The sequence below is a fragment of the Pseudophryne corroboree genome, chromosome 6, assembly GCF_028390025.1.
Source record: "Pseudophryne corroboree isolate aPseCor3 chromosome 6, aPseCor3.hap2, whole genome shotgun sequence".
Classification (NCBI taxonomy): Eukaryota; Metazoa; Chordata; class Amphibia; order Anura; family Myobatrachidae; genus Pseudophryne; species Pseudophryne corroboree.
The window spans coordinates 37,818,687-37,832,521 of NC_086449.1; the positions used below are offsets into that span (position 1 = coordinate 37,818,687).

The window sequence follows — 13,835 nt, forward strand, 5'->3', positions numbered from 1 at the left end:
AGGAGGGACAAACTCATAGCTCCCTTCTGTCTGTGTCACCCTGCAGGGGGAGGGACAGGCTCATAGCTCCCTTCTGTCTGTGTCACTCTGCAGGGGGAGGGACAGGCTCATAGCTCCCTTCTGTCTGTGTCACCCTGCAGGGGGAGGGACAGGCTCATAGCTCGCTTCTCTCTGTGTCACCCTGCCGGGGAGGGACAGGCTCATAGCTCCCTTATGTCTGTGTCACTCTGCAGGAGGAGGGACAGGCTCATAGCTCCCTTCTGTCTGTCACCCTGCAGGGGGGAGGGACAGGCTCATAGCTCACTTCTGTCTGTGTCACCCTGCAGGGGGAGGGACAGGCTCATAGCTCCCTTCTGTCTGTGTCACCCTGCAGGGGGAAGGTACAGGCTCATAGCTCCCTTCTGTCTGTGTCACCCTGCAGGAGGAGGGATAGGCTCATAGCTCCCTTCCGTCTGTGTCACCCTGCAGGGGGAGGGACAGGCTCATAGCTCCCCTGTCTGTGTCACCCTGAACGAGGAGGGATAGGCTCATAGTTCCCTTCTGTGTCACCCTGCAGGGGGAGGGACAGACTCATAGCTCCCTTCTGTCTGTGTCACCCTGCAGGGGGAGGGACAGGCTCATAGCTCCCTTCTGTCTGTGTCACTCTGCAGGGGGAGGGACAGGCTCATAGATCCCTTCTGTCTGTGTCACCCTGCAGGAGGAGGGACAGGCTCATAGCTCCCTTCTGTCTGTGTCACCCTGCAGGGGGAGGGACAGGCTCATAGCTCCCTTATGTCTGTGTCACCCTGCAGGAGGAGGGACAAACTCATAGCTCCCTTCTGTCTGTGTCACCCTGCAGGGGGAGGGACAGGCTCATAGCTCCCTTCTGTCTGTGTCACTCTGCAGGGGGAGGGACAGGCTCATAGCTCCCTTCTGTCTGTGTCACCCTGCAGGGGGAGGGACAGGCTCATAGCTCGCTTCTCTCTGTGTCACCCTGCCGGGGAGGGACAGGCTCATAGCTCCCTTATGTCTGTGTCACTCTGCAGGAGGAGGGACAGGCTCATAGCTCCCTTCTGTCTGTGTCACCCTGCAGGGGGAGGGACAGGCTCATAGCTCCCTTCTGTCTGTGTCACCCTGCAGGGGGAGAGACAGGCTTATAGTTCCCTTCTGTCTGTGTTGCTGCGTCACCCTGCAGGGAGAGGGACAGGCTCATAGCTCCCTTCTGTCTGTGTCACCCTGCAGGGGGAGGGACAGGCTCATAGCTCCCTTCTGTCTTTGTCACCCTGCAGGGGGAGGGACAGGCTCATAGCTCCCTTATGTCTGTGTCACCCTGCAGGAGGAGGGATAGAAGGGATAGCTCCCTTCTTTAGGTTTGTATAAAGTAATTGCACAAATAGAGCCAGAAATAACAAACAGTCCATTACTTTAAGTAGCTTTAATGGAGCATGTAACTACGCAAACACACCTATATACACACAGTTGCTGTGAGTGACAGGTTTGCAGGCCTACGACCTTCCATCCGCAGTCAGTGGTAACTATGTAAATGACTGCGTGCAGAACAGAGGATTATTCCACGGAGCAGATGAAGCAAAGGTTTCCGTTCCACACTTCATATAGGTCACTATGTACAGAGCAGAAATAATATTCCAGTAGGCTCCCTCTGAGGTCTGGGTACCCGGCAGCGTAGGGTGCAGGCGGAGGCGGTGTTACCCGGTGGCCATGAGAAGCCTGCAGAACGCCAGTTAGGAGCAGTCTCTGGAAGTAGTGCAGAGGAAAGAAATGGGAGGGGGGGTACAGGACACATCGGAAGGGGCCAGGCTCAGCCAGCACGAGCCGAGAAGTACGGAAGGCTGCGGATAAAACTGTCCAGTTTGCTTTTGAAAAGTTCACTTTGAATGGGCTCATTGAGTGAGCAGAGGGCGTTTTTAACCACATATTCTACATAAATCTAGAGGGGGGAAGAGAAGGAGAAATGTGATTAGTCCGCAGCCAGGCCAGGGTCTAGAGCGTCAATAAATCCGTGATCCAAATCACCCAGTTCATCCTAGCCATTTTCTATTCCAATGATCCGAGACTTACCCTTGCAGCAATAACTCCCCCCCCCCACCACCCCCATCCCCATATCCTCTGACGGTACTGGACCTCTCTCTTAGATAAGTCCTTACCTCTGGAACTCTCTTGCTTTTGACCTGCAAAAAAACTCTGTCCCCATCAATCTTCCTCAAACATAAACAAATATCCTGCCATCAGGAAGACGGTTACTAATGACTGCTCTGCGCAGCACTCTTAAAAGGGGGAGTGGAGTATTATGGAAGCAGATTTATCGGTTTTGGTTGCTTTTAGAAGACGACAACTTTAATGAGCCCAACATCTGAGCTGATCTGTTGTATTGTAAGGTAATCCAATTAAATTAAATTACAGGAATTTTAAGATTTTTGGGGGTTTGTGAATGCAGAACAAGGAGTCGTTTTTGTTGTACGAGGGAGTTTTTCGTAGTTTAATCGATGCCTAACAGACGTCGCATTTATTGCACATAATAAAACATGGGTGAATGTGCTGACCGGAACCCATTGGGAGCTCCGTGTATGGCTAAACTGGTCTATTTTCACCCATATGCACTGCGGTCAGCATACGTATCCATGTTGTGCGTGTAACAAATGCAATTAGGCATCAGTTAAACGATAAACAAACTGTAATACAGCAGAAACAACTTAATGTGTCCTTGGTGCACCACAGAATGACCATTTATTTTTCCATGATTGGTGTTTTAACAACTGTTCATCAAATATCAATCTTGGGAGTACCACCGTCTAAATACCATACAAAATATTCAATGTTTGAATTAGGAGACAATTAACAGGATACATCAAGCTTTGAACACAGTAAAGAGACAGGATAGAGGTTATAATCCACATGGCTAAGCAGGACATGCTTTTCAGAACTGGTTCATCTTTAAAGGTCTAGATTTCGGTGCCTCTCAGAGATATTCGTGTATAATGCGGGACTAAAAATCCAGACCTCAGGAGGCTCAACTTGAGTTATTATATTGTTAATTTAAGAGTACAATCCCAGAGCCTTCCTTCTGAAGTGGTAGAAACCTTATGGAAGACAAGGAAAGTCTCTGGTACCAAGGTGGTGTACTCCCGTTGACCCAGTAGAAGATCCATTTTTCCTCAAGGTCCTCTTCTACCATACCATCACAGGTTCCTTCTTCCCTTTCAGAAGATCTAAAGCCCAACACATACTGTATAAATATGCAAGTCTCAGCTATCAACACTGTCACCGTAAAGAATTTGTTCCATCAACCGCTAAGCCATAAATAAAACCACATTGTCCTACGCGGAACCTAACTCTTGCCAGCAAGGAACTCATTGATAACCTATTTCAACCACTTGCCATTAAGACGTTCCACCTGGGAAACCATTATGCTAGCGGTGGTTGCTTCAGCCAGGAGAGTTGGCTGAAGCAACCACAGCCGGACATCCAGAGCAGAGCCCTGCAAAGCAAGAGCTCTCTAGATACGGCCTTTCACCGATATTACTGTGCCGAGAGCTGCACTCTTGTCCACTCCTAATGTACCATCTGTAACAGAACTTAATTTATCTTCTCAATTCTGTTCCTGAATGGACGGCCATCAATGACAAGAAGAGCGTGGTCGCCAAGCTTTAGCAAGTTGATTGAGCAGTGGAATTGTAGGATCTGCTCATATCATAAGGCCAGGAGCCATGTCCTGGGGTGAGGCCGCTCAAGCATCATGTGACCAAAATCGTACATCAGCCTAATGGCGGAACACTAACGCTAATCAATAACTAAAGAGCAAACGTCTAAGTCTTTGCCAGTGGACTTTATAGTAAAGGGGGAAAGAAGGAGCAACCTCTCAACCTTATTTGCCCTTTAAATCCCATACGTTAGGTGCTGCATTAAGGACGTAAAAAAAAGCAACAATGTAAACAAAAATAAAAAAATATATGTATAAAAGAAGACAAATCCCCACCACAATAAAGACAACACAAACCCTGCCACCGATGGGGGAATGAGGACTATATACTGCTACTAATTATTCTATGCAACCTTGTCTGCTACCTGCCCTGCTTCAGGTACATCGATGACCAATATGAGATGTACGGCCTTCAGATTCAAGCACATTGACATTTTATAAACAGAATGTTTTATTTTCTTAGATTCTTAGTATCTTCTTTAATTGTTAGTCTGTTTTATAACCTGCAGGTGTCACTCTTGTTACGGAGATCATTATTACATTTTATTTATAAGGCGCCACAAGTGTTTCGCAGCGCCGTACAAAGGACAGTACAGGGAGACAAAACTTAGCATTACAGTAAATAACAAAAATAGAGTACAGGTAACAAGGAGCACCACAATTCTCATACATAATACAGCTAAGATGTAAGTAGCGAGGGAGTGATCATTGTACTACTTGGGGCTGACGGCCATAGATAGAGATGAGCCTTTACCAGCAGGAGAGAGAGCGGGTAAAGATGGTCACTGAGTAGGGGAGAGCTGCGAGTGAAATGTGAGGAGAAGAGGGCTTAGATAACAAGAGGAAAGAGGGTCCTGCTCTGAAGAGCTAACAATCTAGTGGGAAGGGGCGACAGACAGATGACATGAGGTGCAAGCAAGCGGGAGGTAGCCTGATAGCAGTATGTAAGCAAAGCAGAGATGGTCACGGCATGAGGCAGGGGGAAGGAGCAGCCTCAGGACTAGGTTATGCATCGGAAGGGTACGCTTTGATGAACAGGTGAGTTTGTAGTACCGTTTGAAGCAAGACACCAATGAGGGACATCAGAACACAATATAAATAAGAATTTACTCACCGGTAATTCTATTTCTCGTAGTCCGTAGTGGATGCTGGGAACTCCGTAAGGACCATGGGGAATAGCGGGCTCCGAAGGAGGCTGGGCACTCTAGAAAGATCTTAGACTACCTGGTGTGCACTGGCTCCTCCCACTATGACCCTCCTCCAAGCCTCAGTTAGGACACCGTGCCCGGACGAGCGTACACAATAAGGAAGGATTTTGAATCCCGGGTAAGACTCATACCAGCCACACCAATCACACCGTATAACTCGTGATATGAAACCCAGTTAACAGTATGAAACAACTGAGCCTCTCAACAGATGGCTCAACAATAACCCGATTTAGTTAACAATAACTACGTACAAGTATTGCAGATACACCGCACTTGGGACGGGCGCCCAGCATCCACTACGGACTACGAGAAATAGAATTACCGGTGAGTAAATTCTTATTTTCTCTGACGTCCTAGTGGATGCTGGGAACTCCGTAAGGACCATGGGGATTATACCAAAGCTCCCAAACGGGCGGGAGAGTGCGGATGACTCTGCAACACCGAATGAGAGAACTCCAGGTCCTCCTCAGCCAGGGTATCAAATTTATAGAATTTTGCAAACGTGTTTGCCCCTGACCAAGTAGCAGCTCGGCAAAGTTGTAAAGCAGAGACCCCTCGGGCAGCCGCCCAAGATGAGCCCACCTTCCTTGTGGAATGGGCATTGACAGATTTTGGCTGTGGCAGGCCTGCCACAGAATGTGCAAGCTGAATTGTACCACAAATCCAACGAGCAATAGTCTGCGTAGAAGCAGGAGCACCCAGCTTGTTGGGTGCATATAGGATAAACAGCGAGTCAGATTTTCTGACTCCAGCCGTCCTGGAAACATATATTTTCAGGGCCCTGACCACGTCTAACAACTTGGAGCCCTCCAAGTCCCTAGTAGCCGCAGGCACCACAATAGGCTGGTTCAGGTGAAACGCTGACACCACCTTAGGGAGAAACTGGGGACGAGTCCTCAATTCTGCCCTATCCATATGGAAAATCAGATAAGGGCTTTTACAGGACAAAGCCGCCAATGACAACCTTCCACGTGAGATATTTCAGATCCACGGTTTTTAGTGGTTCAAACCAATGTGATTTTAAGAAACTCAACACCACGTTGAGATCCCAAGGTGCCACAGGGGGCACAAACGGGGGCTGAATATGCAGCACTCCCTTTACAAAAGTCTGAACTTCAGGTACTGAAGCTAGTTCTTTTTGAAAGAAAATCGACAGAGCCGAGATCTGTACCTTAATGGAGCCCAGTTTTAGGCCCATATTCACTCCAGCTTGCAGGAAATGCAGAAATCGACCTAGTTGAAATTCCTCTGTTGGGGCCTTTTCGGCCTCACACCATGCAACATACTTCCGCCATACGCGGTGATAATGATTTGCTGTAACCTCTTTCCTAGCTTTAATAAGCGTAGGAATGACTTCCTCCGGAATGCCCTTTTCCTTCAGGATCCGGCGTTCAACCGCCATGCCGTCAAACGCAGCCGCGGTAAGTTTTGGAACAGACAGGGCCCCTGCTGCCGCAGGTCCTGTCTGAGCGGCAGAGGCCATGGGTCCTCTGATATAATTTTTTGAAGTTCTGGGTACCAAGCTCTTCTTGGCCAATCCGGAACCACGAGTATCGTTCTTACTCCTCGCCTTCTTATTATTATTCTCAATACCTTTGGTATGAGGGGCAGGGGAGGGAACACATAAAACGACTGGTACACCCACGGTGTTACCCGAGCGTCCACAACTATCGCCTGAGGGTCCCTTGACCTGGCGCAATACCTTTTATAGCTTTTTGTTGAGGCGGGACGCCATCATGTCCACCTGTGGCCTTTCCCAAAGGTGTACAATCCTTTGGAAGACTTCTGGATGAAGTCCCCACTCTCCCGGGTGGAGGTCGTGTCTGCTGAGAAGATCAGCTTCCCAGTTGTCCACTCCGGGAATGAACACTGTTGACAGTGCTAACACATGATTTTCCGCCCATCGGAGAATCCTTGTGGCTTTTGCCATCGCCATCCTGCTTCTTGTGTCGCCCTGTTGGTTTACATGGGCGACCGCCGTGATGTTGTCTGATTGGATCAGTACCGGCTGGTTTTGAAGCAGAGGTCTTGCCTGTGTAGAGAAGTCACCTGACTTGACCAAAGTCCTTAGAATTTTCTTCCCTGTGTTACTGCCCCCAGCCTCAAAGGCTGGCCTCCATGGTCACTAGGACCTAGTCCAGTATGTCGAACCTGCGGCCCTCCTTAAGATGGGCACTCTGCAGCCACCATTTTAGAGATACCCTGGTCCTTGGAGACAGGGTTATCAGCCGATGCATTTGAAGATGCGATCCGGACCACTTGTCCAACAGGTCCCACTGAAAAATTCTTGCATGGAACCTGCCGAATGGGATTGCTTCGTAGGAAGCTACCCTTATTCCCAGGATTCGCGTGCAATGATGCACCGATACCTGTTTTGGCTTCAGGAGGTCTCTGACTAGAGATGACAGCTCCTTGGCTTTCTCCTCCCGGAGAAACACTTATTTCTGGTCTGTGTCCAGAACCATCCCCAGGAACAGTAGACGTGTCATAGGAACCAGCTGTGACTTTGGACTGTTTAGAATCCAACTCTGCTGTTGTAGCACTTTCCAAAATAGTGCTACCCCGACTAGTAACTGCTCCTTGGACCTCGCCCTTATAAGGAGATTGTCCAAGTACGGGATAATTAAAAACTCCCTTTTCGAAGGAGTATCATCATTTCGGCCATTACCCCGGTAAACACCCTCGGTGCCTTGTACAGTCCTGTCTGGACTTGGTAATGGTAATCCTGTACCACAAATCTGAGGTACTTCTGGCGGGGATGGTAAATGGGGACATGCAGGTAAGCATCCTTGATGTCCTGGGATACCATGTAATCCCCCTCGTCCAGGCTTGCAATAACCGCCCCGAGCGATTCCATCTTGAACTTGAATTTTTTTATGTATGTGTTCAAGGATTTTAATATAAATGGGTCACACCGAACCATGCGGTTTCGGTACCCCAACCCGTGTAAAATAGTAACCCCGTCCTTGTTGAAGTAGGGGCACTTGAGTATTACCTGTTGGGAATACTGCTTATTAATTTCCTTTAGTACAGCCTCCCTGCCTGAGGGAGTTGTCGGCAAGCCATAATCTAGGAAACGGCTGGGGGGAGATATCTCGAATTCCAGCTTGTACCCCTGACATACTTCTTGAAAGAAACAGGGATCCACCTGTGAGCGAGCCCACTTATCTCTGAAATTTTTTAGACGGCCCCCCACCGTACCTGGCTACACCTGTGGAGCCCCCGCGTCATGCTGTGGGCTCAGAGGAAGCGAGAGAAGAATTTTGAATCTGGGAGCAGGCTGACTGGTGCAGCTTTTTCCCTCTTCCCTTGTCTCTGTACAGAAGGGAAACGCCTTTGACCCGCTTGCTTTTCTGAAGCCGAAAGGACTGTACCTGATACAGTGCTTTCTTAGTCTGTGAGGAAACCTGAGGTAAAAATATTTCTTCCCAGCTGTGGCTGTGGATACGAGGTCCCAGAGACCATCCCCAAATAATTCCTCACCCTTATAAGGCAGAATCCTTTTAAAGTCAGCATCACCTGTCCCGTGACAGGTCTCTAATACCCTCCTGACAGAATGGACATTACATTCATTTTGGATGCCAGCCGGCAAAATATCCCTCTGTGCATCCCTCATATATAAGACGACGTCTTTAATATGTTCTCATGTTTGACAGGTTCACCGACCACGCTGCAGCAGCACGATCTGCAGGTCTCCGTCTAGTACCTGAGTGTGTAAATACAGACTTCAGGATATCCTCCTGTCTTTTATCAACAGGTACCTTCAAAGTGGCCGTTCCTAAAACGGCAGTGCCACCTTTTTTGACAACCGTGTGAGCGCCTTATCCACCCTAGGGGATATCTCCCAGCGTAACTTATCCTCCTGGCGGGAAAGGGTACGCCATCAGTAACTTTTTAGAAATTACCAGTTTCTAAACGGGGGAACCCACGCTTTTCACACCCTTCATTTATTCATCTGATGGGGGAACAAAACACTGCCTGTTTTTTCTCCCCAAACCTAAAAACCCATTTATAGAGGAGCTTGGGTTAATGTCAGAAATGTGTAACACATTTTTTATTGCCGGGATCAAGTCACGGATGTTCCTAGTGGATTGTGTATGTGTCTCAACCTTGTCGACACTGGAGTCAGACTCCGTGTCGACATCTGTGTCTGCCATCTGAGAGAGCGGGCGTTTTTGAGCCCCTGATGGCCTTTGAGACGCCTGGGCAGGCGCGGGCTGAGAAGCCGGCTGTCCCACAGCTGTTACGTCATCCATCCTTTTATGTAAGGAGTTGACACTGTCGGTTAATACCTTTTACCTATCCATCCACTCTGGTGTCGCCCCACAGGGGCTACATCACATATATCGGCCTCTGCTCCGTCACCATATAAGCCTCCTCATTGAACATGTCGACACAGCCGTACCGACACACCGCAGACACACAGGGAATGCTCTAAACGAGGACAGGACCCACAAAAGCCCTTTGGGGGGACAGAGTGAGAGTATGCCAGCACACACCAGAGCGCTATATAATGCAGGGACTAACTGAGTTATGTCCCCTATAGCTGCTTTTTTTATATAATGTATACTGCGCCTAAATTAAATGCCCCCCCTCTCTTTTTTAACCCTTTTCTGTGTTGTAAACTGCAGGGGAGAGCTAGGGAGCTTCCCTCCAACGGAGCTGTGAGGGAAAATGGCGCCAGTGTGCTTGAGGGAGATAGCTCCGCCCCTTTTCCGCGGCCTATTCTCCCGCTTTTTTATGGAATCTGGCAGGGGTATTTACCTCATATATAGCCCCTGGGGCTATATATTGAGGTATTTTTGCCAGCCAAGGTGTTTTTATTGCTGCCTCAGGGCGCCCCCCCCCCAGCGCCCTGCACCCTCAGTGACCGGAGTGTGAAGTGTGTGAGAGGAGCAATGGCGCACAGCTGCAGTGCTGTGCGCTACCTTGGTGAAGACTGAGTCTTCATGCCGCCGATTTTCCGGACCATCTTCTTGCTTCTGGCTCTGTAAAGGGGACGGCGGCGCGGCTCCGGGACCGAACACCAAAGACTGGGCCTGCGGTCGATCCCTCTGGAGCTAATGGTGTCCAGTAGCCTAAGAAGCCCAATCCGGCTGCAAGCAGGCGAGTTCGCTTCTTCTCCCCTTAGTCCCTCGCTGCAGTGAGCCTGTTGCCAGCAGGTCTCACTGAAAATAAAAAACCTAATTCTATACTTTCTTTCTAAGGGCTCAGGAGAGCCCCTAGTGTGCATCCAACCTCGGCCGGGCACGAAATCTAACTGAGGCTTGGAGGAGGTTCATAGTGGGAGGAGCCAGTGCACACCAGGTAGTCTAAGATCTTTCTAGAGTGCCCAGCCTCCTTCGGAGCCCGCTATTCCCCATGGTCCTTACGGAGTTCCCAGCATCCACTAGGACGTCAGAGAAATCTCAGCTGCCACTAATGATCGGAATTGTAATATTCACATTTCTCTTATAATCTCCTTTACTCAAGATGGAAAACTATAAGTTAGGGTGAAAGCTGTTTGCTATCGGACCTTCGCTTGTCAACTCGCCCTTTTTACTACATACTGATAAAGGCAAGGAGTCAAGACTATGGACTCACTGAAACAAACTCACTTTAATGTTTACTTAAACACACAAGTGGGAATCCGTGCACCGTCAAAGTGAGAAAATCTTGGTAAAAGAATCCAATCAATAGTCTATCCCAGAGGTTCTCAAACATAGGGGCAGATATATTAACCTGGAGAAGGCATAAGGGATAAACCAGTGATATGTGCAAGGTGATAAAGGCACAAGCCAATCAGATCCTAACTGTTAATTTACATATTGGAGCTGATTGGCTGGTGCGTTTATCACCTTGTACATATCACTGGTTTATCACTTCCTTATGCCTTCTCCAGGTTATTACATCAGCCCCAGTTCTCCAGGCACCCTAACAGTCCAGTTATTAGGTCTATCTACAGCTCAGCACAGATGGTTAAAGTAAAAATTGACTGAGGTGCTAATTAAGGGCCCAATTCAGACCGGATCGCTGTTGTGCGAAATCACACAGCGGCCAATTATGGAATGACTGCGCAAGCACCTCAATGCGCAGGCGCGACGCCAAACGGCGACAGGTTGGTGCAACAATTTAGATCGCTAGGCGTACGCAAGGTGATTGACAGGAGGAGGACGTTTGGGGGTGGTAACTGGACATTTTCTGGGAGTGTCAGGAAAAACGCAGGCGTTCCCAAGAGTTTTGGGTGTGTGACGTCAGCTCCGGCCCCGAACAGCCTGTGTGTATCGCGCTGTAGGAGTAAGTCCTGGTCTACACACACACTGCACAGACTGGAAAAATCATTTGATGGTGAGTGAGTTGCGAACGCATTTGCAGATGTCCGCTGTCTGGCGAAGTTTTCGCACGGCGTACACATGTATTCACACACTTGCACAGGGCAGGATTTCACTCTCTATGGGCGGCGACTATCTGATCGTAGACTGCTGCAAAAACGCAGAGGAGCGATCAGGTGTGTCTCAGACCCTAAGTCACCTGTGATCAGGCATGGATAAACTAAAAACCAGGGCCGCTGGGGTGCCTTCAGGGGACACGGTTAAGATACCGGCGTTCAGCATCCCGAGATCAACTGTAATGCCCGCGATCCTGATCGAGCAGGCTACGGACTTCAGTACTGGTAAGCAGCAGCTGGGAGGACTTAGGTTTAGGCTGCGGGGGAATGGGAGGGTTAGGTTGAGGGGAGGGGGTTTATGGTTAGGAACCACTGGGGAGGGTTAGGCTGCGGGTAGGGTGGGTTAGGAGGGTTACATATGAGGGTTAGCTTGGGTTTTAGGGCCCTGTCGGGATTTTAACCTCTGACAGTTGGCATCCTGGGCTCCGGGATATCGTATGTAGTCCGCCTTGAGGACCATGTTTGAGAACCTCTAGTCTATCCCCTTTTCAATTACACAGCAATGAAGTAAGCTTAAAATACTACATGGAAAGGCACATAAAGCGCTGACCTCTTAATGTCCCACCTTTTAAAGAAAGAGTAGTTAATAGTGGTGCTCCTCCAATCTTGTCTACGAGTTTCACTATTCTTCTACATTTGTCGTCAATTTTCATTTACGTGAAAAATTTAGCTTTTATATCAAGTAATATCTTCTGTTAACCAAGGTATATTTTAAGATCAACACTTAAAACGGCGGTCAAAGGTCACATATGGACAGGTTCTGCGTTTACACCTAAACTGAGCTTTATTTAGCCACAACATGTCCAAACAGGGTAGCCTGGGGAAACGTTTCCAATAGGTACTTAAAAAGGACGTGACATCATATAGTCTCAGCGAATAGAGAAAAAAAACCCAGGATGATCCAATCATTTAATTTGACGGACAAGCTTTGGACCTATTGTTCACCGGAGTACTGCCCCTCCTGCTATCTATTGTTTTATCGTGTATATAAGGTTGGTCTACTCGTTGGATGGACAGTATTGTGTATTGATGCTTGAGCTAACACTAGTCACAGTGCCTTTCCAAAATACTGTAAACGCCATTTCTTATTTTTCGGAAAACAATAACTGGATCGGACAATCGATAAAAATGCAATTTTAATAGCGCTGCCCTCTTCCCCTATACTGTACAGGTTCTCACCGTGCTGTAGATCTGATGCAGGACATCCCGCGAGCTCCCCACGCTCAGATCCGTGTTCATCACCATCTTCAGCCCGCTGGGCGTCTCGTAGTAATGGAGCTTGTACTTGCTGGTTTGGAAAGAGAGGAAGCCATCTTTCCTGTCGCCACGTGGTTAAGGAACAATCTGCTTGTATCGTCCTCCACCCCAGGAGGCCACCTCACCTTCTGATGCCCACCATGCAAAGGTTCCCAGCACCTATCCACCCTCCCCACTCTGACAGAAGACGTACGTAAAGGATACATGTCCACAGGGCTCATTTTACTGACGAAGGACCGGATGGAGTAGAGCATCCCGTACATGAGCTTGTACTCCTGGAGAGAGGGTAGAAGATGACGTGATGGATGGTGGAACAGGGATGGAAGATGAGGGAAAGTATTGCAGACAACATTTCGGAGGGGTGAATAGAGGATACAGCGGTTACACACAAATATACAATGTTTAAATGGCAGATTTATAGACTCCCACGTCCCCATGAAGTCACCTCATCCTTAGAGATTCCAGCTTGCTTCCTGCGGTTCCACTCGCTGTAATGGAGGCAGATGCCATTCCGGTCAAATATGTACAGGTTGTGGATCGTCATCTGCGATGGGATGATAACGCACAAATGGGGGAGAGTAAGAAGGAAGAGATAATAAGTGACAGCGATATAAAACCATAAATGGAACACCACAGACACCGCATGCCTTGGAAATACAAGCGCTGGCTTGGCCAAACACAGGGCACTACCCTGAGGGCGGGGCTGATCGCCTGTGCAGAGCGCGGGCCGCCATGTTGTTGGGTGGGCCGATGACCCCGAGACCACAGCCTGACAACTCATTAGGGGGGACCTAAGCTGGTGCTATGCAGAGGTGGCGTCCCGGGTACACCTGTAAATGAGAGATCGGCCCTTTCTGCCCCACTGGCTGCAGATTGCAAGCGCTGCAGATTGCAAACTCTGCAGCCCACTTTGATACAGCTAAGTTTTTTCCATATAATGCGGAGAGCTGAGCACATACAGTAATGTAGCTGGGGGCTGTCACATGCCTGTGGAACTATAAGTCCAGGTGCTGGCAGGGCATGCTGGGACATGTAGCCCTATATAGCCTGACTCCTACATAAGGTGGACATAAAATAGAGATAACATACAATGCTGACCTCACCATGCAGCGTCCAGCCCACACACAGCCACTACTACCGGGATCAGCAACACCCGCCCCCTACAATGGAGGCGCGCCCGCCGGGCCCGTCACTAGTGTGGGCATGCCAGCAGAAGGCATGGCGGCCGGTGACCTCACCACAGGAG

The 13,835-nt window shown here is 49.0% G+C and overlaps 1 protein-coding gene across 4 annotated transcripts; it reads right to left on the reverse strand.

Annotated features, from left to right (window-relative positions):
- Window positions 1–1,399: 1,399 nt before the first annotated feature.
- On the reverse strand, window positions 1,400–13,782 carry TRAPPC1 (trafficking protein particle complex subunit 1). 4 transcript variants are annotated; one of them, XM_063930865.1, is made up of 5 exons: window positions 13,693–13,782; window positions 13,035–13,133; window positions 12,794–12,864; window positions 12,512–12,650; window positions 1,400–1,927 (listed from the first exon to the last, which is right to left on the reverse strand). In XM_063930865.1, the coding sequence occupies exons 1-5, from the start codon at window positions 13,693–13,695 to the stop codon at window positions 1,799–1,801; spliced, it is 441 nt and encodes a 146-aa protein (XP_063786935.1). In that variant the 5' UTR covers window positions 13,696–13,782; the 3' UTR covers window positions 1,400–1,798. The 4 variants fall into 4 exon arrangements, with proteins under 4 accessions (XP_063786935.1, XP_063786936.1, XP_063786937.1 ...); XM_063930866.1 differs by having other exon boundaries at window positions 13,688–13,779; XM_063930867.1 differs by having other exon boundaries at window positions 13,679–13,767.
- Window positions 13,783–13,835: the final 53 nt, after the last annotated feature.

Bases quoted from the DNA above. Each gene is read 5' to 3' on its own strand.
- TRAPPC1 (XM_063930864.1), bottom strand. From the start codon at position 13,621: ATGTCCCAGCATGCCCTGCCAGCACCTGGACTTATAGTTCCACAG. The intron at 12,865-13,034 runs GTGACTTCATGG...CCCTCTCTCCAG, and splicing joins CTGGAATCTCTAAGGATGAG to GAGTACAAGCTCATGTACGG. The intron at 1,928-12,511 runs GTGAGAACCTGT...TCCCCCCTCTAG, and splicing joins TGCATCAGATCTACAGCACG to ATTTATGTAGAATATGTGGT.